The 22,749-nt window shown below is 45.9% G+C and overlaps 1 protein-coding gene across 3 annotated transcripts in view; it reads right to left on the minus strand.

Annotated features, from left to right (window-relative positions):
* KIFAP3 (kinesin associated protein 3) overlaps positions 1-22,749 on the minus strand; it is a 687,730-nt gene that overhangs the window by 228,633 nt on the left and 436,348 nt on the right. For all 3 annotated transcript variants that reach the window (XM_073558012.1, XM_073558011.1, XM_073558010.1), the window contains exon 12: positions 11,230-11,338. In XM_073558012.1, coding sequence (XP_073414113.1) covers positions 11,230-11,338 — 109 coding nt within the window. The remainder of the gene's footprint in view (positions 1-11,229; positions 11,339-22,749) is intronic.

The following is a 22,749-nucleotide window of genomic DNA, read 5'->3' on the forward strand; positions in this document are numbered from 1 at the left end:
TCCATACATCTGTAATATGGTCTCCCGGTACCTACCCGCATGCAACCTTCGATCCTCTCAGTATCTCCTTCTCTACTCCCCCCCTCATCTCTTCTTCCCACAACCGCATACTAGACTTCTCCCATGCTTCCCCCCATACTCTGGAACTCTCTGCCGCAACACATCAGACTCTCACCAATGGAAACCTTCAAGAAGAACCGGAAGACCCACCTGTTCCGACAAGCCTACAGCCTGCAATGATCCTCAGTCTACTGAACCACCGCACAACCAGCTATACCCTCTCCTAGTGTATCCACACCCATCCCTGTAGACTGTGAGCCCTCGCGGGCAGGGTCCTCTCTCCTTCTGTACTTGTGTGTCCCTTGTCTTGCACATGTTTATTGTACTTGTCTATATTTCCCCTTTTCCCTGTAAAGCACCATGGACTAAATGGCGCTATATAAATGTATAATAATAATAATAAATTCCAGGATTAGATAAGCTGGACTCATTGTTTCCTATTAAGGAGGCTGTCAAGTCTGTAGTTACAAAGAGTGACTGCATGCTGGGAGGATTCTCCAGTGCCGGCATCGGGAGTGCCGGTCATGTGCTGACGTCGGAAAGGACCACAAGTGATGTTATGTGACCACAAGTATGCGTTTTTTTTTTTTTTGTTAAATCTCTTATTTATTGAGTTTTGTATTTTAAATTACAGAAGGTACAATAATCATATACAATAAGTACCGTTAGCACTATAAGTACCTTTAAGGGTATAAACAAGCCAAACATTAAATGTTCATATTCAAAGAAATATGATATACAACTAGTAAAAGTATAAAGAAGAAGCATTACATTACATCGTACCAGTTCAAGATCCTCTTTTTCATATTGACATGACCCTTCTGTGTTTCCATTAATATTAATACTAGTATCCATATATTTGTTCTTGTTTTAGTGAACCACATAAATGGATAAGCATATCTAGTATATTTGCTATTAGTAAGCTTATAGAATAGAATTAGTATTGAACTTCTCATGTAATCTAGACGAGCGGGTCCAGAATTACCTATCTTACCTATATTTGATAGTATAGAAACAATATATATAAGAAAGGAAGGGAAAAGAAGAAAAAAGGTTGGTATAAGAAAAGTTAGAATTGACGAAAGAAGGAGAAGAGAGAAAATTGGAGGAATAAGGGAAGGGGGAAGAGAAAGGGGGGACGAAAAGAGAGAGTGGATGGGGGGGTGGGGATGGGATTGGGGCAAGGGGAAATCCCACACCACCTTTTAACCTATGTGGCTTCAAATGAACAACCTCTGGAAGTTAGGGGAATTACGGAATACAATCCATTCACACCAAGTCACATTGAATTTATCTTGTGTGTTAAAGCATTCAGCTGCCAGCTCTTCCATGCGAAAGATCATAGATAGTTCCTCATACCAATCTCGTATAGATGGTTGTTCTGTCGTTTTCCAGAGCCTCGGGATAATTGCACGAGCCGCGGCTACGCAAAACCTTAAGTTGTCTTTTTTAATGTGGTTCGGAGAGCCTGGGAGCATAGACAGTAGCGCCACCTCAGGGGTCCCCACAATAGTTATACCGGTAATCAACGTATAATTTCTGAAAACTTTATCCCAGAAACCGCGTATCTTCCCGCAATCCCACCAGATATGTAGCATGGTTCCTGTCTCTGCGTCGCAGCGCCAACACTTATCAGAATATGAAGAGGAAATTTTGCTAAGCTGGCTTGGACAATAATACCACCTTGTTAGGACATTATAATTTCTTTCCTGCGCTACACATGGGGATGACATGAAGTGAGTACAAAAGAAGCTCCCCTTCCAGTCCTCCTCTGTATATTCTCTACCCAACTCTCTCTCCCAAGCTAGTTGGTAAGAAAATTTTTCCTTTTTTGTTTCTAAAATCATATTCTGATAGAGCACGGATATTGCGTGTGCCGGCGGCGAGCTAGCAAGGAACAACCTTTCAAGCGAGCAAGGAGTAGAGCGAACTCTGCATGGATAAGTTGCCGATGAAAGAAACGATCTAAGTTGTGCAAACTCAAGCCAATTCACCTGTAAGAAAGGCGCCCTCTGACGAAGCTCGGTAAGGGTAGGGATATTCCCATTTGATAGTATCTGTCCCAATCGGATCCCCTCCACACTCGTCCAGCCCAGGAACGCCCACCTGTTCATGCCCGGTGGAAAGTCAGGATTACAAGAAAGAGGCGCTAATGGGCTAAGAGTGCCCTTAGGTATGTAAGTGCGTCTGAATGTATGCCAAGTCCTTAAGGTAGCTAAAGTGATCTCCGCTTCTGGTCCCAACTTTCCAGTAGTTATTGGATCAATCCAGGGAAGGTGATGCAAAGGTATCCCCAAGCCCTCCTGCTCGACCCCCACCCATTTTTTAACATTTGATCTGAACTGCCAATCAAGCAGTCGGACAAACGCTGTAGCCCGGAAGTAGGTCTTAAAATCAGGCAAACCCGCACCTCCATTTCCCCTTGGCGCCATCAAAATCTTCAGTTTTATTCTTGGTCTCAGTCCACCCCACACAAACCTAGTTATAACTGCGTTAAGTTTTGTAAAGAAGCTCCCAGGAAGATGGACAGGGGCTGTTTGGAATACGTATAGGAACCCTGGAAGGATATCCATACGTACTACATTGATTCTCCCCCACCATGACAATTTTAATGACTTATAGGAAGCCAACTGCTCCTCTACCTGTGAAAGTAGCGCAAAGTGGTTGTAGGAGCTAAGCTTCGCCAAATCAGTTGGGATACATATCCCTAGATATTTAATGAAATCCTCCTTCCATCGAAAAGGGAAGTTAGCTTTAAGCTGGTGTACTTCTCCTGAGGAGAGAGATATGTTCATGGCCTCTGACTTTGAATAATTGACTTTAAAATTGCTTAGGGCACCAAATTTCTCAAATTCCCTCAAAATACTTGGAAAGGAAGTGTGGGGTCTGGACACATGCATTAATAAGTCATCAGCAAATAGTGCCGTTTTATGTTGCGTTTTGCCTATTTGGATACCATATATATCACTGTTATTCCGTATGGCCACTGCTAGATGCTCCATTATGATGACATAAGAGCGGGGATAGTGGACACCCCTGCCTTGTCCCGTTACCAATACTGAAGGAGTCTGATAACACCCCATTGACCCTGACTCTTGCAGAAGGTGTTGAATACAAAGTAAAGACTTTAGACATGAATCGCGGACCCATTCCGATCTGCCGCAGCGCCTCCCTCATAAAGCCCCAATGAACTCTGTCAAATGCCTTTTCGGCATCAACTGACAACAGGCAGACCGGTAATTTCCTGTTTTTGGCTTTATTCATCAGAAGTAATGTTTTGATTGTATTGTCTCTGGCCTCTCTATTTTTAACAAAGCCCACTTGATCAAGATTGATGATAGAAGGAAGGAACTGCGACAACCGGTTCGCTAAAACTTTTGAGTAAATCTTCACGTCCACGTTCAATAAGGAAATAGGTCGATAATTGGGGGCCATGGTTGGGTCTTTTCCCGCTTTGGGAATTATGCTAATGTGAGCATCTAGGGACTGGGGTGTCAAGTCCACACCTTCCTCTATAGAATTGAACGTGCTAAGCATGTGAGGCGTTAGTACCTCCCGTAGGGTTTTTTAAAAAGCTGGCGTAAAGCCATCTGGCCCAAGACACTTTGAAAGTGGCGTTGCTTTAATAGCCTCCACTAGTTCCTCCTCAGTGAAGTCCGCCTCTAAGGTCATAATCATATCTTCTGATAGAGTAGGAAGTGCAGTGGACCATACATAATCCCTAACTTTCTTAATCAATTCATCTGGTTTCATGTCTACAAATTTGCCTTTAATATTGTACAGGTTATGGTAATAATTCCTAAATACTTCAAGTATCTCGGAGGGCTTATGAGTCATCTGATCCTTCCCCGTTCTAATTTTAGGGATATGGGTACAGTTTGTTCTGGGGTGGAGCATGCGAGCAAGGGGTCGTCCACATTTGTTGGCGAATTTATAAAAATAATTCTTAGATTTCTCTAATTGTTGTGCATATTTTTGGTCCAGGAGTTTTTTAAGCACCATTCGTTTCTGTACAAGGTCCGTTTTAACCACCTGTGACAGCGACTGTTTATGTGTCGTCTCTACTCTAATTTATGGATCTGGGTATATAGATCCCGTATTTGTTCTGCCCTATCTTTTTTAATACGGGACCCATGCTTTATCAGGGTGCCTCTTAATATACATTTTAACGCCTCCCATTTAACTGGTTGTGGTGTAGTGTCGCATGAGTGGGTATGCACAAAATTGTCAATATCCTTCTTTAACTCCATGAGACAGAAGTTATCCCTTAACAACTGCTCATTAAGCCTCCATGACCATGTTTTGCGTGCCAGATCCGGTACCTCTAAAGATAGAAATACGGGAGCATGGTCTCACAGGAAAATGTCGCCAATTTCAATGCTGGGACTCCATTCCAATGCTGTATGACTGACTAAAAAAAAGTCAATTCGACTATAGGAGTTATGAACCAAAGAAAAATACGTGTAGTCCCTATCCTGTGGATGCAATATTCGCCATACGTCCCCAAGCTGGAGAGTGTGGAGGAGTTTCCCAACCGAGCGCAATTTTTTACATGAGACAGTACCTTTTCCAGAGGAGGAATCCACAGAGGGGTCTAGGACAAAGCTAAAGTCACCACCTATAATGACCGTTCCTTCTGCAAAATCGGCAAGTTGAAGCAGGAGAGTTCGGCAAACGGCAGACTGGTTTCTATTTGGGAGATACCAATTAACAATTGTTAAGACTGTGGCTCCAATTTTTACTTTCAAAAAGATGTATCTACCACCTGGGTCAACCTTGGAATCCAAGGTTACATGAGATAAGTTCTTGTGGATCCCTATAGATACCCCTTTTGATCTAGAGTTGGGGTTGGTGCTGTGAATCCATGTTGGATAATACCTATTTACCAAAGTAGGAACTGAGGCTGTTTTGAAATGTGTCTCCTGAATTAAGGCTATGTGAGCCCTTTGTTTATGTAATCCATATAGGATCTGAGATCTCTTTTGGGGTAAATTAAACCCTTTTACATTCATGGTACAAATTGTTAATGAGCTCATTGTTATACAGTTGAGTATTAGACGGTTCTCAGGTCACTCTTGTAAAGCTGTATACTTTCAATGGTGCTGTGGTGGGGATGGGGTAGGTAGGGGTGGGAAAGAAGGGTAAAGAGAAAAGAGATTAGTAAGATAAAGAGAGGAAGTCAAAGAGAGAGCAAAGATATTAGAGGAAAGAGGTTTCAAAAGTAGAAATATGTATTGCACCGATGCAACCAAAATAATTAGAACTCAAGCAGTTCTAAGTTTAGGTGGGCTATGTTAATTTCCACACCTGCCTGCAGCGTGCGGATGCCCAAGTGGTGTGTGTCCTTTCCAAACAACAGAGAGCCACCCCAGACCCCGAGGCCTGCTAATTATTAACATATAACAACTGTGATTCTATAATTAGAATATTGTAACAAATAAAAGAGAAAAGTATATGCACATAAATAGGGATCACCACACACTAATATAATCAAGAATCAAATTTTATTATAGTGAACACAACAAGCAAACACTTAGTTTAAAAACAATTAAAATGTCTGAACTCACAGACACACATAGACAAACAAAAACAATGGGTCATGCTAATAGACAGTTAAATACTGTGGGCCCCAGAATTAACCATTTAATCAAATAACAAATATCTACTGAATTTCAATATCTGGAATCTAACACCACAGGTTAACAATCCCAATCTTATTCATTGTCATAATATCATGGTGTTAATACAAATATACCAGAATATCAACATATCAAGTCCTATAGGGAAACACTGTGATGGCATAAGGGATACACAGGCAAAATAAACGCCATGTGTATGCATCAAATTCTCAACATGTTACCACTAAATCAAATACAAGAAAATAGGGACAACATAGCCCCTTTCCCTAACATGAAATCACCTGGTTTCTGAGGACAAGCAGACCAATGGTTAAATTGTATGGGACCCCCAAACCCACGCGTATCGACACTATGAAGTGTCTTTCTCAATGACTGATCTTGAGAAAGACACTTCAGTGTCCAAATCCTCCATGAGATCTAGTGCAAGTTCAACATGAGACGCCTGGTCTGCAACATGCTTTTCCACTGCGGCTATACGCCTTGAAATGTTGTCAGTGACAGATTCAGATTCAGTAACCCGGTCATTAAGGTGGCGGACCTCAATTCTGATAGCCGCCGTCTCAGCTTTAAAGGAAGCTTCCAGCCGACTAATAAAACTTTCAAATTCTTCCCTTGAAGGGATAGCGGCAATACGGGCCTTGAAGTCATCCCATACTCCTTCAGGTTGCCCACCCCTATCTGCTGTACCAGAGTGAACTTGTTGAGTATGGATATATTTCTGAGGGAGCTTGCACATCTCTTCTTACAGATAAAGGGATACTAACATCAGGCTGCATAACGTTGATAGACATGGGAAGTGTATGTGCCTCACACCCCTCATCTCCCTCACGGGGTGTCCAAGAATTTGCATATGCATTTAATGGCTGGTTATTGATCAAAGGCGCTGGACAGGGGGGCCCAGAAGTGTCAGGCTTATGTATATACCACTCAGCCTGTGGTGATCCCTCTCTGTCCTTAGTTCCTATACTCTGGGTTTCCGTTTCAATGTCCTCTCCTGATGGGGATTCCCCTCCCCGCTGTGCTGCCTTATCTTCTTTCCCTCCATGCTCTCTCCAGCTTCCTCCGTTCTCCTTTACACCCGGAGCTATCTGGGAGGCTGTAACCCCCTGCAGAGGTGCTGTATCATCCCTCTGAGTGGCGCTGGGGATAGGGTTGGTACCTGCTGCAGTCTCAATTAGGTTTTGATCGGGCCTCTGTGCTCCCTGCAGTTGCTCTGACACAGTCTCCGCTGGCCTCTCCGTCCCCTCTCTCATGTGCGCGCCAGGGCCGGTCCCCACGCTGCCTGCGGTCGCCATCTTGCCCGGGGTCAGTCCAGGAGCCTGCTTTCCCGCACTGTGGAGAAAGAGTGTTATATCAGCAGAAGGAGCTGCTGCACCGCCCGGGTTCTGCGTGGGCTGTGTTCCCCTCTTCTTAGGTGACATGTGGGTCTCTCTCCAGCGCAGCGGCTGCTTGTTATATGGCCTCAAAGTGGCCCAGAGCAGGAGCCTCTGTTTTCAGCTTCCTCTCTCCTGCATGGCCAGGACATGCCCCACAAGTATGCGTTTTGAACACAACTGGCCACATTCTGAATAGGACTTGTAGTTTTAGACTGGACAACCCCTTTAAGATTGTCTTTTAAAGACAACCCCTTTAGGATTTTGCCATAGGAAACTGAGATGTAGATTGTGGCAAGTTTCTTTTGGAACAAACTATGCAGTTTCACCCATTAGGGTATCCCAAACAGTGTCAGAACCAAGGATACCATTTTCACCCTCCTCGGCAACAAATAAGAAGAGACGAGTCAATCTAGCTGTCCCAGGAAGGGCAAAGCTGGTGTGGCCCTGCCCAAAGAATAGGACTCCCCGGACCCAGCTTTCTTGGAAATTCCATTATCTTTAAAAAGCTGTATCATTTCTACAACCCTCACCACCTGTTAAAAGGGAATTAAAAAGGTTAACTTCATTATGCGAAGAGGAGTATATGGTGAATATGAAAAGTGGTCCACATGGCTAGATATTTCAGGTCTGGCATCAATTTCAATGTTACAGGACAGAGTCATTCCTTTATGTTAAATGGAAAAATAAGCATCAAACAGCTATACAGCAATGCGTAGGAAATATCGCACAATGTTGACATTGTTAGAACGAATAATTTGAGTGTGTCCAGCCTAGCTTTCCTATATTTTGTAATAAAGACAACAAAGAATGGCTGTAACAGATAGGCATGAATGCTAGGGAGCTGGGGTGTTACTGAACTATGATTGGTCTTTATTTCTGCATTTGCACTATGGTTTAATTTTTCTGACTGCAATTTTCATGTCTAATTGAGAAAATAAAAAAAAATAATTGTTATAAAAAGCTGCAGCATTTTACAGTACAACACAAATGCCTGGAATAAGGACGCTGCCCGTGACTCAAGCCGCCTGCGCTCTGGGCCTGAATTACAGAATGACTGTTTTTTAAATGGTTTACGTACACTTGTAAAGAATTAAAAAACTGGTTGAGAATTAAACATTTCCCAAATTTAACAGGAAAAAACTGGGAAGAAAAAAGCGCAATAGGTCTTTATCCAATAACAATAGGGTGTCGGGAAAAAGTGAGATACACGCACCTTACTGAGTTGCTCAATGGCAAAACATGAACGGCATGTAACAGCTGCTGCACAGACACTGGTCGACAGGATGACCACAGGTTAAAGGTTAATAATGGGAGGTATCACTCAGTGAGTGATACCTCCCGCTGATTTCCATTTCCCAACTTTGCGGTAGAGCCTACAGTAGTCTGTAAATACTGTTACTGCCTGCTTGTGACCTCAATGACGTCACCACCGGTCAGAGGCAGGCAGCGCTTCTCATGATCTGGTCAGTATGTTACGGCAAGCGTGGAGAGCAGTCGCATCACTGATGTGACTGGCCTTCAAATCATCCGAATCGTCGTGGGACAGATATGGATTATCTTCTTGTCAGACAGGTGAGGAATATGGTGTTTTATTTTTTTTGTCTTGTACATGGGCATTGGTAGATTATCTTCCCGTTGGATAAGTCAGTATAAATTTAGTCTTTTATTTTTATTTATTTTTTTTAAATAAATTGGTAAAAGAAGGGGGGAGTTTGATTTCAAATAAAGGACTTTATTCTTGCTGTATCTTTATCTTACTACTAGAAATAGGCTTGATACTATTGCATCGGGAGTGCAGTGAAATGAACATCCGCTGGCAGGCGGCTCAGCTGATAAGCGGTGCCACGCGGGATTTGAATCCCCCGCCAAAGCCATGCGGAACCACTCATTGGCTGAATGCCACTGGCGCGCGGGATTTAAATGCATGCATGGCCCTCTCACCCCCCTATCCTGTATGCATGGTCCTCTCACCCCCTATCCTGGTATGCATGGTCCTCTCACCCCCCTATCCTGATATGCATGGTCCCCTCACCCCCCTTTCCTGGTATGCATGGCCCTCTCACCCCTATCCTGGTATGCACGGTCCTCTCACCCCCCTATCCTGGTATGCATGGTCCTCTCACCCCCCTATCCTGGTATGTTTGGTCCTCTCACTCCCTTATCCTGGTATGCATGGTCCTCTCACCCCCTATCCTGGTATGCAAGCTACCCCTCACCCCCCCTATCCTGGTATGCATGCTACCCTCACCCCCTATCGTGGTATACATGGTCCTCTCACCCCCTATCCTGGTAAGCATGGTCCTCTCACCTCCCTATCCTGGTATGCATGGTCCTCTCACCCCCCTATCCTGGTATGCATGGTCTTCTCACCCTACTATCCTGATATGTATGGTCCTCTCACCCCTATTAAACTGCACACATACAAAAAAAAAAACATTTATACTCACCTTTCTTCCCTGTGCTCCAGCGCTGTCCTGTTCTGCCGGAGGCCGGGGGAGGAGCGCCGGAGTACGCGCATGCCCATACCGCGCTGTCCGGCGCCATATTGCTGAAGGCACACTGCAAATGTGTCTTCAATAAAATGGCGCCGGATAGCGTTATGCGCATGCACGATTCCGACACCTCACTCCTGCCCCGGTCTCCGGTGAGAAGAGAAGCGCCGCAGCAACGCTCCTCCCGGTCAGGTAAGTATGTAAGTAATCCCCCAACCTGCCGGCTGAGCCAAAGAGTGGTGCCACACGGAATCTGAATCCCCCGCGAAGCCTTAGTCGGCTCAGCCAATGAGCGGAGCTGTACGGCTTTGGCGGGGGATTTGAATCCCGTGCCGCTCATTGGCTGAGGCCAGGGCGCTCAGCCAATGAGCGGTGTCGCGCGGCTTGGCGAGGGATTCAAATCCCGCATGGCAACGCTCATTGGCTCAGCCGGCAGGGTGGGGGACTTGAATCCCATGCCGCTCATTGAATCCCGGCCGCCATATCGGAATACCCATAACTTGGGTGTTCCAATATGATGGTTGGCGTAGTTCCGGCCGCGGTGGATTGTGGGATAGCGACACAATCGCCCGAAGCTGTGACGAGGCGATTGGCTATTATATATTAGATGGGGTTAGTAATTGTGGCATCTTATAGTTGACTGTCCATTGCTAACTTGTGGGCTTGATGTCAGCAGGCATAAAACAGCTGAGACTAACCTCACAACAATTAACCCACTAGCCACTGCACTAGGGCAAGTGGGAAAAGCCGGGCAAAGCGACAGAATTGGCGCATCCAATAGATACGCCTTTTCTGGGGTGAATGCTACTTTTAGGCTGGGAAGAGACAATAGCTATGGCCCTTCCCAGACTGAGACTACCAGCCCCCAGCCGTCTGCTTTAGCTTGGGTGGTTGTCAAAAATGGAAGGGACCTCATGCTGCTTTTTTAAAATTATTTATTTAAATAATTAAAAATACAGTGTGGGGACACCTCTATTTTTGATAATCAATCAATATAAAGCTGACAGCTTGGGGTTGCAGCCCGCAGCTGTCAGCTTTACTTGCGCTGGTTATCAAAAATAGAGGGGAACCAATGCCATTTTTTTAAAATATTTATTTAGGCGCTGGCTGATGAATACTCTTATCAGCCTCACCTGGTCTTGTTGCGATCAGTGAGAGCAGGTGTAGGATGATGAGTAGTACTCTCATCAATTGACTACTGTGACTGGGGGTAACCTTTTAACAGGCTGGCCAGAGCTGCTGACTCATTTGCTGTCATCTGACAGGGTGGGAACAGGAGCGCTCTGCCTGATAGTAAAGAGCTTACCACCGGATCAGAGCCACCGATGTTTCCTGTGACGTCGCGCAGATGACAGCGTGGGAAACAATGGATGTTCTGGCCCACCATTCATCTGAATAAGGTCCGGGTACCAATCTGGTACCCGAACCAAACTTTTATTTAAACATCCAGGGGTTCGCCTATCTCTACTCAACACAAATACAAGCACTGCTAAACTAAATTTTATGCTTAGCCCTCTTTACTGTGAGTTCAGCATTAGATTCCCTTAATACAGGAACACTGGCAATGATCATACTGCAGAATTTTGTGCAGATTACACACATTGCTGGATGTGTCTTAGTGACAGAACACAAACTTCCTACATCTGGATCAGTCATACTTACCTTCGCATATTAACTGAGAGTTTCTTTTATTTGCTGCTAGATTTATGCAGAAAGAAATCAATTCAAGATCAATGCGTTCCTCAGAGCACTCAAACAACATCTTCATTAACTGAAAACAGGAAACAGAAAACAACAATCTGTCAATGACTTCTCACTGAGCAACAACATTGGCCGTATGTACAGTATATACATATGTACACACAGTACTGTGCAATAGTTAGGCAGGTATGGAAAAGATGCTGAAAAGAAAAGATTATTTAAAAAAATACAGCGTGTCCGTGAAGTCATGGTGCACTTTTGACCGGTCACTGGAAAGCAACAAAAAACGATAGAAATGTGAAATCTGCTCCAAATAAAAGAAAAACTCTCCCAGTTTCATACCTACTCAGTGCAGTTCGATGTGGGCTCCATTTGTTGCCCTACACACATCCAAACGATAGTGAAGTTCTTGCCACACACGGGTAAGGACGTCTGGTGTAACAGTGAATAACGTCTGTGATTCTCTGTTTTAAGTGATTAATGTCCTTGATACATTCAATGTACACATATTGCTTCACATAACCCCAAAAGTAAAAGTCTAAGGGCGTCAGATCCAGGGATCGTGTATACTTTCCTGTGACTGGTCAAAAGTGCACCATGACTTTACGGACTGTGGTACAGCAAAGGGTGTTTTGCTGGATGGGAGATATATTTCTCCCAGTAGGTTAAAGTTTGGCTGGGATTTTCCCTAAAGACAAGGACCTGCGATGATGTCATGGTCACGTGATCAGCCCATGTGACGTCTACCTCACCTGTGGGTGGGGTTATGTAATGGAGGTTGGTATTTGGCACTCGGTGAGTGTGTGTGGAAGATACAGGAACTTGGCTGGAGTTAGCCTGAATTTGTTTGCTGGACTACCCGTGCTGCAGAGCTTTAGCAGCAAGACTCCAAATAACCCTGGGAATAGCACCTGGCGGATGCCGCTGACCTGGCAGCCGCTTAGTTAAGCCTGTCCCATGCAAGGGTGAATCTGGGACCAGTGGTTCTCCAAGCTGGAGTAGATTTGTGCTTTTCCTTTACTTTCTGTTAACCTGCTGTTTTGAAGTGACATTAAACCACTGAATTTGGACTCTAAGCCTGTGCCCAGCGTCGGACTGGCCCACCGGAGAACCGGAGGATTCTCCGGTGGGCCCTGGCATCTGGTGGGCCCTGGCACCTGCTGGCATACAGGGCCAGCAGTTGCCTAGGGCCCCCGCTGCTCCAGGGGCCCCCAGCCAGTGGTGTGTCCCACACCATGCAGCTGCTATGGGGGCCCCTGCCAGCGGAGCAGCAGCGGGTGTCAGGAGGCAGGAGCCCCTGTCCCCGCTGCTAAAGAGAAATGAATATTCACTGCGAAGCAGTGAATATCATTTCAGGTCTCGACCCCCCAGAGGCCCCGCCCCCAGCCCAGTAAGCTGCTCTGCAGACTACAGCTGTAAATCAGGGCCGGCGCCGCCCTCAGTCCTCTCTGCTCCTGGCTCACAGCCAGTGCGCGATGACGTCACTACATCGCGCACCCGCTGTGTGTCTGGCAGAGGGGGCAGCTCCTGACACTGAAGCCGGGATCAGCGTGGGAGCGAGGAGGAGAGGTGAGTATTGTGTTTTGTTTTGTTTTTATATCTCTCTCGCTCTCTCTATCTGTCTCTCTCTATCTATCTATCTCTATATATCTCTATATATCTCTCTCTCTCTATCTCTCTTTTATCTATCTTTCTATCTATTATCTATATCTATCTATATCTATCTCTATCTATTATCTATATCTATCTATTTCTATATCTATCTCTATCTATCGCTCTATCTTTATATCTATCTTTCTATCCCTACATCTATCTCTATATCTATCTATCTCTATATCTTTCTATATATATATATATATATCTCTATATCTATCTATTATGTCTATCTATCTATCTCTATATCTATCTATCTTACTCTATCTATCTCTATTATCTCTATATTTATTATCTATCTAGCTACCATCTATATCTATCTTTATCTATATATATATATATATATATATCTAATATCTATCTATCTCTATACCTATCTATCTATTTATCCGTTATCTATCTCTATATCTTTTCTCTGTATCTATCTATCTATCTCTATATCTATATCTCTCGCTATCTATCGCTCTATCTCTATATCTATATCTATATCTATCTCTATATCTATCTCTATATCTATATATCTATCTCTATATCTATATCTATTTCTCTCTATATCTATCTCTATAGCTATCTATCTATATATCTCTATCTATCTCTATATCTATCTCTCTGTATATCTATCTATCTATCTTTCTATCTCTATATCTATATATCTATCTATCTTTCTCTATCTATTTATCTCTATATCTTTTCTCTGTATCTATCTCTCTCTATATCTATATCTATCTATCTCTATATATATCTATTATCTCTATATCTATATCTATTTCTCTCTATATCTCTCTCTATATCTATCTATCTATTTATCTCTATCTCTATATCTATCTCTCTGTATATCTATCTATCTTTCTATCTCTATATCTATCTCTATATCTATCTATCTTTATCTATCTATCTATTTATCTCTATCTATTATATATATCTATCTCTATCTATCGCTCTATCTCTATATCTATCTTTCTATCTCTACATCTATCTCTATATCTATCTTTCTATCTATCTCTATATCTATCTATATCTATCTATTATGTCTATCTATCTAGCTATCTCTATTATCTATATCTACCTATCTCTATATCTTTCTATCTTACTCTATCTCTATATCTATCTGTTATCTCTATATTTATTATCTATCTTTATCTATCTATCTCTATCTATTATCTATATCTATATCTATCTCTCTATCTATTTATCGATCTCTGTATCTATCTCTCTCTATATCTCTCTCTCTCTCTATCTCTCTCTATCTACCGCTCTCTCTGTCTCTATCTTTATATCTATATCTATCTATCTATTATCTCTATATCTATCTACCTATCTATCTCTATATCTATATCTGTTTCTCTCTATATCTATCTCTATCTCTCTCTCTCTATAGCTATCTATATATTATCTCTATATCTATCTATATATTATCTCTATATCTATCTATCTATCTCTATATCTATCTATCTATCTATATCTATCTATCTCTCTATATCTGTTATCTCTATATCCATATCCATATCTATCTCTATATCTATCTATCTCTATATCTATCTTTCTATCTAACACTATATCTCTATATCTATCTCTATATCTCATTATCTATCTCTATCTCTATCTCCATCTCTCTCTCTTTATCTATCTATCTATTGATCTATCCATCTATCTCTATATCCATCTCTATATCTATTATATCTATCTATTATCTCTATTATCTATATCTATCTATCCATCTATCTATCTAGCTATCTCTATCTATCTATCTTTCTAACTCTATATCTATCTATCTCTATACATATCTCTATATCTAGCTATTATCTCTATATCTATCTCTATATCTATCTTTCTATATCTATTTGTCTCTATATCTATCTATCTCTATATCTATTATCTCTATATCTATCTCTATATATATCTCTATATCTATTTTTATTTATAGCCATCTATCTATATATATATTCATCTCTATATCTATCTATATATGTCTATATTATTATTATTATATCTGTATATCTCTATCTATTATCTATCTCTATCTATATATCTATCTATCTCTATATCTTTCTATCCATAGCTATCTATCTCTATATCTATCTATCGATCTATCTATCTATCTATCTATATTTCTTTCTATATCTATCTTTATATCTATCTCTATGAATCTTTCTATCTATATCTATCCATTATCTACTTTCTATCCATTATCTACTATCTATCTCTATATCTATCTATTTCTACATCTATCTTTCTATCTATATCTATCTAACTCTATATCTATATATCTGTATAGCATTATACCCTATGAGGGGGGCAGTATTATACCCTATGAGGGGGGCAGTATTATACCCTATGAGGGGGCAGCATTATACCCTATGAGGGGGCAGCATTATACCCTATGAGGGGGCAGCATTATACCCTATGAGGAGGCAGCATTATACCCTATGAGGAGGGCAGCATTATTCCCTATGAGGGGGTGCATTATACCCTATGAGGGGGGCAGTATTATACCCTATGAGGGGGGCAGTATTATACCCTATGAGGAGGGCAGCATTATACCCTATGAGGGGGCAGCATTATACCCTATGAGGGGGGCAGTATTATACCCTATGAGGGGGGCAGCATTATTCCCTATGAGGGGGTGCATTATAACCTATGAGGGGGGCAGTATTATACCCTATGAGGGGGTGCATTATTCCCTATGAGGGGGGCAGTATTATACCCTATGAGGGGGTGCATTATTGCCTATGAGGGGGTGCATTATTCCCTATGAGGGGGCAGTATTATTCCCTATGAGGGGGGCAGTATTATACCCTATGAGGGGGGCAGTATTATACCCTATGAGGGGGTGCATTATACCCTATGAGGGGGTGCATTATTCCCTATGAGGGGGGCAGTATTATACCCTATGAGGGGGCAGCATTATTCCCTATGAGGGGGGCAGTATTATTCCCTATGAGGGGGGCAGTATTATTCCCTATGAGGGGGGCAGTATTATACCCTATGAGGGGGGCAGTATTAAACCCTATGAGGGGGTGCATTATACCCTATGAGGGGGTGCATTATACCCTATGAGGGGGTGCATTATTCCCTATGAGGGGGGCAGTATTATACCCTATGAGGGGGGCAGTATTATATTCTATGAGATGGCTGCATTATATTCTATGAGATGGCTGCATTATACTATGTGAGGGGGCTGCTTTATATTCTATGAGGGGGCTACCCCAACTCCTGCTACATAATTAAGACATGTACAACCTTATATTATACCCGGATATTAGCGTGTTTTACCGCATAATTGGTGGTCTGGTATTTAACTCTATGCAGCTACATAGTGGGCCCCAAGAATGATTTTCTCTGGTGGGCCCAAGGTGTTCCAGTCCGACGCTGCCTGTGCCCCTTTCATTGCCTACCAGAGCAAATCCCTACAATTGGTGGCTCGAATGCGGGCAAACGCAGTGAGGCTGGACTGTTTTTTGCTTATTTTTTGCTCGTTACTCCAGCTTATGTCCTGGGTGAAAAGAGTGGTGCAGACCTAGCTGGGGAACTTTCCAGAAATGGAGACCACGGTAAAAATGCTTATGGAGGCCATGTGACAGCAGCAGCAGGCTATGCAGCAGCAGCAGGAGGCAATGCGACAGCAGCAAGAGGCTACACAGCAGCAGCTGATATTTAATTAACAGCAGCAAGAAACCAATCGGCTGCTGATACAGCATATCACGACAGCACAGACAACAGGAAATTCACGGGGAATCCATGATGTCCGGAAAGCGGTTCGTACAGCGGTTCCCAAAATGGAGAAGTCTGACGATGTTGAGACGTACCTGGAGATGTTCGAAGGAGTGGCCGAGAGGGAGAAACTACCCCGGGACCAGTGGGCAGAAATCATCACTCCGTTTCTGGCTCCAGGACCGTTGAAAGCATATCAGGACCTACCCACTGAGCAAAGGGCGGATTACACGATCGTCAAGGGTGAGAAACTGGCACGTCTTGGGGTAAATGAGTTAGTTCGGGCCCAGCGGGTATACCAGTGGGAGTTTACCCCCTTCAAGCCAGCTCGGTCCCAGTATGACGACCTGGTGCACCTGTTACAAAAATGGTTGCAGCCTGAGGTACTGTCTCCCATGGCCATGCTGGACTGCATAGTGACTGATAAATTTTGGAGAGCTTTTCCCAACTCCCTCCAAAAATGGGTCGGACAGGCATCCCCTACTAATGCCCTTCAGATGCTAGACCTCATAGAAAGAAATGGGGCTACTAAAGAGCTACAGGGAGGGACTCCCCGGAAGGTAACAGGAAGGTTCCCCAAGTCTCCATCCCTCGCTCGGCGAGCAGAGCCCAGGAAAGTCGCTCAGGACTTATCTGGGGAAGAAAGGCGCCCCATAATCTGCTGGCCGTGCCAGGAACCAGGTCATATGACAGCTGATTGCCCTCACGTGGCTGAGCCCATGGACACAAACTTTGAGTACCACCAGTCTCACTATGCTGAACCGATGTGTGCAATGGGCACCCCGAAGTGTCCCAATATGGAACATTTGTGTAAGGTTGAAGTGGAGGGCACCCCAGCTATGGCCCTACTGTACTCAGGGAGTCTAGTAACCCTGGTACGAACCAGCCGGGTACAAACCAGCGAGTACACTGGTCGGAAAATTGGGGTGTTGTGTATACATGGGGACTTAAAAGACTATCCCACCGCACTAGTGGTGATAAACACACCAGCGGGGAGGCAGTGCCACGAGGTGGGGGTTGTGATTAATTTGCATTATCAATTGATAATTGGAAGAGACTTTCCTCTATTTTCTGTGCTTTGGCCAACTGTCGTCCCACCCACTGAGCAACTGCTGGCACCAGAGGCAACCAGGTTACATTCTCCAGAAGTAGGGCATGAACATGGTGGCCCAGAGAAAGAAGTGCTGGCGATAGGGGTAACCTTCCCTTCAGTGGAGGTGGGGAAGAATTCTCCCATAGAAGTATTGGCTGGAGAGGTGGAAGACTTGCCGCCGGGACCTGAATTATCAGACTTAAATGTATCAGGTAACAATTTTGGTACAGCGTGTTAGCGTGGGTAGTCTGGAGCCGGAAACTCCAGGAGTGGACCCTCTGGACCGTGGCACCGAGGGGCCCCGGGCGAGCTGCCAGGTGGAACCGACCCCTATACAGGGACCGTTAGGAGCAGGCCCAGGGGTTCGAGTACCATGGTAGCCGGTACCGAGAGGGGCGGCTCAGAATGGACCGGAGTAGGACTGTGGGACAGAAGTATAGATGACGGAACAGGAACACTGGAGGCAGGACTGGAGCAGGACGGCAGGACTGGAGTAGAATGGAACAGGAACACTGGAGGCAGGACTGGAGTAGGACGGCAGGACTGGAGCAGGATGGAACAGGAACACTGGAGGCAGGACTGGAGTAGGCTGCTGCGGAGAGCAGACAAGAACAGAACTGCAGGAGCTGAGAGCACACGATGCAGCGAGGCCAGTGTGCTTGGAAACACAACAATCAGGCACCTCCCACAGGGGGAAGTGGCCTGATATGCTCCTGTCTGGTCTGCCATTGGTCAGGGAGGTGCTTCCGGGTCAGGGCATAGCCGGGCACAAGAAGCAGGAGGGAGGCGTGGCCACGGCCTATGGCGCATGCGCATTGCATGCAGGGACGCCGCCGACCGCGCACCTGCCAGAGGCGACCTCCGTGGATGTCGGGCGGCAGGAGGCTGTGGCGTGAGAGCGATGGCCGGGTGAGTACGCAGGGACGGTGTAACAGTACCCCCTCCCCTAAGCCGCCCTCCCCGGACATTAGCAAGAAATCTCTTGAGGATACGGGGAGCATTGATATTCTCCCGAGGCTCCCAGGATCTCTCCTCAGGACCAAAGCCCTTCCAGTCAACAAGGAAAAATGTCCTACCTCTAACCTTCTTCATGGCGATAATGTCCTCCACTTCAAAGACATCATCGGCACCCACCGGCTGAGGACCGGAATCAGGCAAGGAATGGAAGCGATTCAGGACCACAGGTTTCAGGAGAGAGACATGGAAGGTGTTCGGGACCTGGAGCGAAGCAGGCAACCTCAATTTGTAGGCGACTTCATTGATACGTCCAAGAATTTCAAACGGACCGATGTAGCGTGGCCCCAACTTGTAAGAAGGCAGTTTCAACCGGATGAATTTGGATAAGAGCCAGACCTTGTCCCCAACACGATAGGGTGGAGGATCCAATCTCTTCTTGTCGGCAAAATTCTTCATCCGATCAGCGGATTTCTTGAGTGACACGTTGGTCTCGGCCCAGATCTTGGAAAACTTGGAGGACAAAGCGTTGGCCGCGGGTACCTCGGAGGCAGGAGTTATCGGAAGAGGAACACCAGGATGTCTGCCGAACACAATGAAAAACGGAGGCTTAGCCGAGGACTCACCGGCATGGTTGTTGAACTCTGCCCAGGGAAGTAAGTCAACCCAATCGCTCTGGTGGGCGTTGGAGAAATGACGTAGGTACCCAGTCAACGTCTAGTTGGTGCGCTCCACCTGCCCGTTGGACTGTGGATGGTAGGCTGAGGAGAAGTCAAGGGAAATGTTCATGAGCTTACAAAGCGATCGCCAGAACTTGGAGGTAAACTGAACCCCTCGGTCCGACACAATGCGTTGAGGTAGTCCATGGAGTCTGAAGATTTGGTGGACAAAGACTTTAGCCAGCTCCGGAGCCGAGGGGAGACCGGGCAGAGGGACGAAGTGGGCCATCTTGGAAAAACGATCCACCACCACCAAGATGACTGTGCAGCCAGAAGAACAGGGCAGGTCGGTGATGAAATCCATGGCAATGTTTTCCCAAGGGACCGCAGGAACGGGTAACGGCAGCAACAAGCCGGACGGAGGTCTTCGTGGCACTTTTGTTTTTTGCACAGGATGGACAAGAGGCCACAAAATCGAGTACATCTTGGCGAATTGTGGGCCACCAATAGTGACGCGAGATAAGGTCCAGGAACTTCTTGATCCCGGCATGGCCAGCCAGTTTGGAGGAGTGCCCCCATAGGAGGACTTTTCGCTTGAGGTTCTCAGGCACAAGCGTTTTGCCAGGAGGAGCAAGCCAGTTCATTGGAGCCACTGTGATGATCCTAGTGGGGTCAATGATATGCGAGGGTTCCTCCGAGGTTTCGTGTGGCTGAAAGACCCTGGACAGAGCGTCGGCTTTGGTATTTTTGTTGCCAGGACGGAAACAGAGCTCAAAGTCAAATCGGGCGAAAAACAAGGACCATCTGGCCTGACGAGGGTTAAGTCTCTGGGCAGACTGGAGATAGGCCAGATTCTTGTGATCCGAGAAGATGACAAAGGGATGGACAGCTCCTTCCAGGAGGTGACGCCACTCCTCCAAAGCCAACTTGATGGCCAGGAGTTCCCGGTCGCCGATCGAGTAGTTACACTCGGATGGAGAAAAGGCCTTCGAGAAAAAGCCACAAGGGTGCAGACGACCGGAGGCGGATCTCTGGGACAATACTGCCCCGGCACCTGTCAAGGAAGCGTCAACCTCGAGTACAAAAGGTTGGTTGCTCTCGGGGCGATGCAGAACCGGAGCTGTGGAGAAGGCTCGTTTTAGGGTCTGAAAGGCCTCTTCAGCCTCCGGAGGCCAATCCTTGGGAGTAGCCCCTTTACGGGTGAGAGCAGAAATAGGTCTTGTGATGGCAGAAAAGTGAGAGATGAATTGCTGGTAATAATTGGCGAATCCGAGAAATCGTTGAATTGCCCTTATTCCAACGGGGCGAGGCCACTTGAGAATGGCAGACAGCTTCTCGGGATCCATCCTTAGTCCAGCGTCAGAGATAATGTATCCCAGAAACGTCAGGGAGGTCTGTTCGAAGAGACATTTCTCAATCTTCGCATACAGGCGGTTCTCCCGAAGACGCTGTAACACCAAGCGGACACTCTTTCTGTGGGACAAGATATCCAGCGAGAAGACGAGGATGTCGTCCAAGTATACGACCACACAGGAGTACAAGAGGTCTCGGAAGATCTCATTGACGAACTCTTGAAACACCGCAGGAGCATTGCAGAGGCCAAAGGGCATGACCAGGTACTCGTAATGGCCGTCTCGAGTGTTGAAGGCCGTCTTCCACTCGTCTCCAGCCCGGATGCGGACCAGATTATAGGCTCCTCTGAGGTCCAGCATGGAGAAGACCCGGGCTCCACTAAGATGATAAAACAGCTCCGGAATGAGTGGAAGAGGGTACCTGTTCTTAATGGTAATTTCATTCAGACCCCTATAGTCAATGCACGGCCGTAGAGCTCCGTCCTTCTTTTTGACGAAGAAAAACCCGGCTCCCGCGGGTGACGAGGATTTCCGTATAAAACCTTTGGCGAGGTTCTCTCGAACGTATTCGGACATAGCTGTGGTCTCAGTGGGAGACAGGGGGTAGATTCTGCCCCTTGGGGGAGTTGAACCAGGAACAAGTTCAATTGGGCAGTCAAAAGGCCGGTGAGGAGGAAGGACCTCCGCTTCCATCTTATCAAAGACATCGGCGTAGGAACTGTAGGCTGGAGGAAGACCCGGAAGGTCTGGGAGCGGCCGAGGAGCGGCCACCAGGAGGACAGGAATCAGACAGTGAGCTTGGCACGGGTGCCCCCAACGGAGTATCTCCCCAGAAGACCAATCGAGGACAGGCTGATGAGTCCTTAACCATGGGAGACCGAGTAGAATGGCATGGGAGAGCTTAGGCAAAACGTAAGAGGCTATCTTCTCTCAATGTAAGGCACCCACTTGCAACTCCACTTCCTCAGTGACCAAGGTGACGGTCACCTGTAGCGGTTTGCCATCCACCGCGGCAATCTGGAGAGGGTTAGATAGGGCCACCACAGGAATTTGGTATTTGTCCACCTCTTCTGGCCGAATGAAGTTACCTGCCGAACCCGAATCCACGTAGGCCACCTCGGACCCACGTCTCTCCCCTGAAACCAGAAGCACAGAAATAGTAAGAGGTTGAGAGGAACCATCGTCGCCTAAGGAGGCCTCTCTTACCTGACCTAGGCGGAGGAGTTTCCCTGTCTCTTAGGACAGGTGCGGATATAGTGTGATGAAGCTACGCAATAGAGGCACAGACCTTGTGCCCGCCTCTCTTGCTGACGCAACTCGGTCAAGTTGAGATGGTCAATGTGCATGGGCTCGACTGACCGAGGACTGGCAGAACGGATGAAAAAGGGGGCTGGCCTGGTGGATCTCCTCTCTCTCGCTGACTCCCGAGCGCGCTCCTGGAAGCGTAGGTCAATGCGGGTAGCCAGCGAAATAAGGTCCTCTAAGGAGTTCGGGGTCTCTCGACCTGCGTGTTCATCTTTTATTCTGCCTGAAAGACCGCGCCAGAACGCCCCTACCAAAGCCGTGTTATTCCAGCCGAGCTCGGAGGAGATTGTGCGAAAGCGAATAGCGTACTGACCGACCGTGAGAGAACCCTGATGTAGATTAAAGAGTGATTCAGTCAGGACAGCTAACCGACCCGGCTCATCGAAGACCTTGTGAAAAGTATCCAAGAAAACTGGAAGACTCGAGTCAATGGGATCGTCACGTTCCCAGAGGGGATTCAACCAGGACAGGGCCTCTCCCTCCAGATGGGACATAATGAAGGCTACTTTGGCCCGGTCAGAGGGATATTGCTGCGGCAACCATTCAAAGTGGAGACTACACTGATTTAAGAAACCCCTGCAGAGCTTAGGATCCCCAGTGAAGCGAGGCGGTTTGGCGAGGCGGGGTGTTGGGAGAGCTGTAGGAGCAGGGGGAGGAGTCAGAGCTGCGGCAGCAGAACATAGGGCCGACAGGCGGCTATCAAAGGAGGCCATGTGAGACAAAATATGGGCTAGGGTATCTTGTTGCTGAACCA

This window comes from Dendrobates tinctorius, unplaced genomic scaffold (genome assembly GCF_039654945.1).
Source record: "Dendrobates tinctorius isolate UK_male_01 unplaced genomic scaffold, ASM3965494v1 ptg000012l, whole genome shotgun sequence".
NCBI classification, from domain to species: domain Eukaryota; kingdom Metazoa; phylum Chordata; class Amphibia; order Anura; family Dendrobatidae; genus Dendrobates; species Dendrobates tinctorius.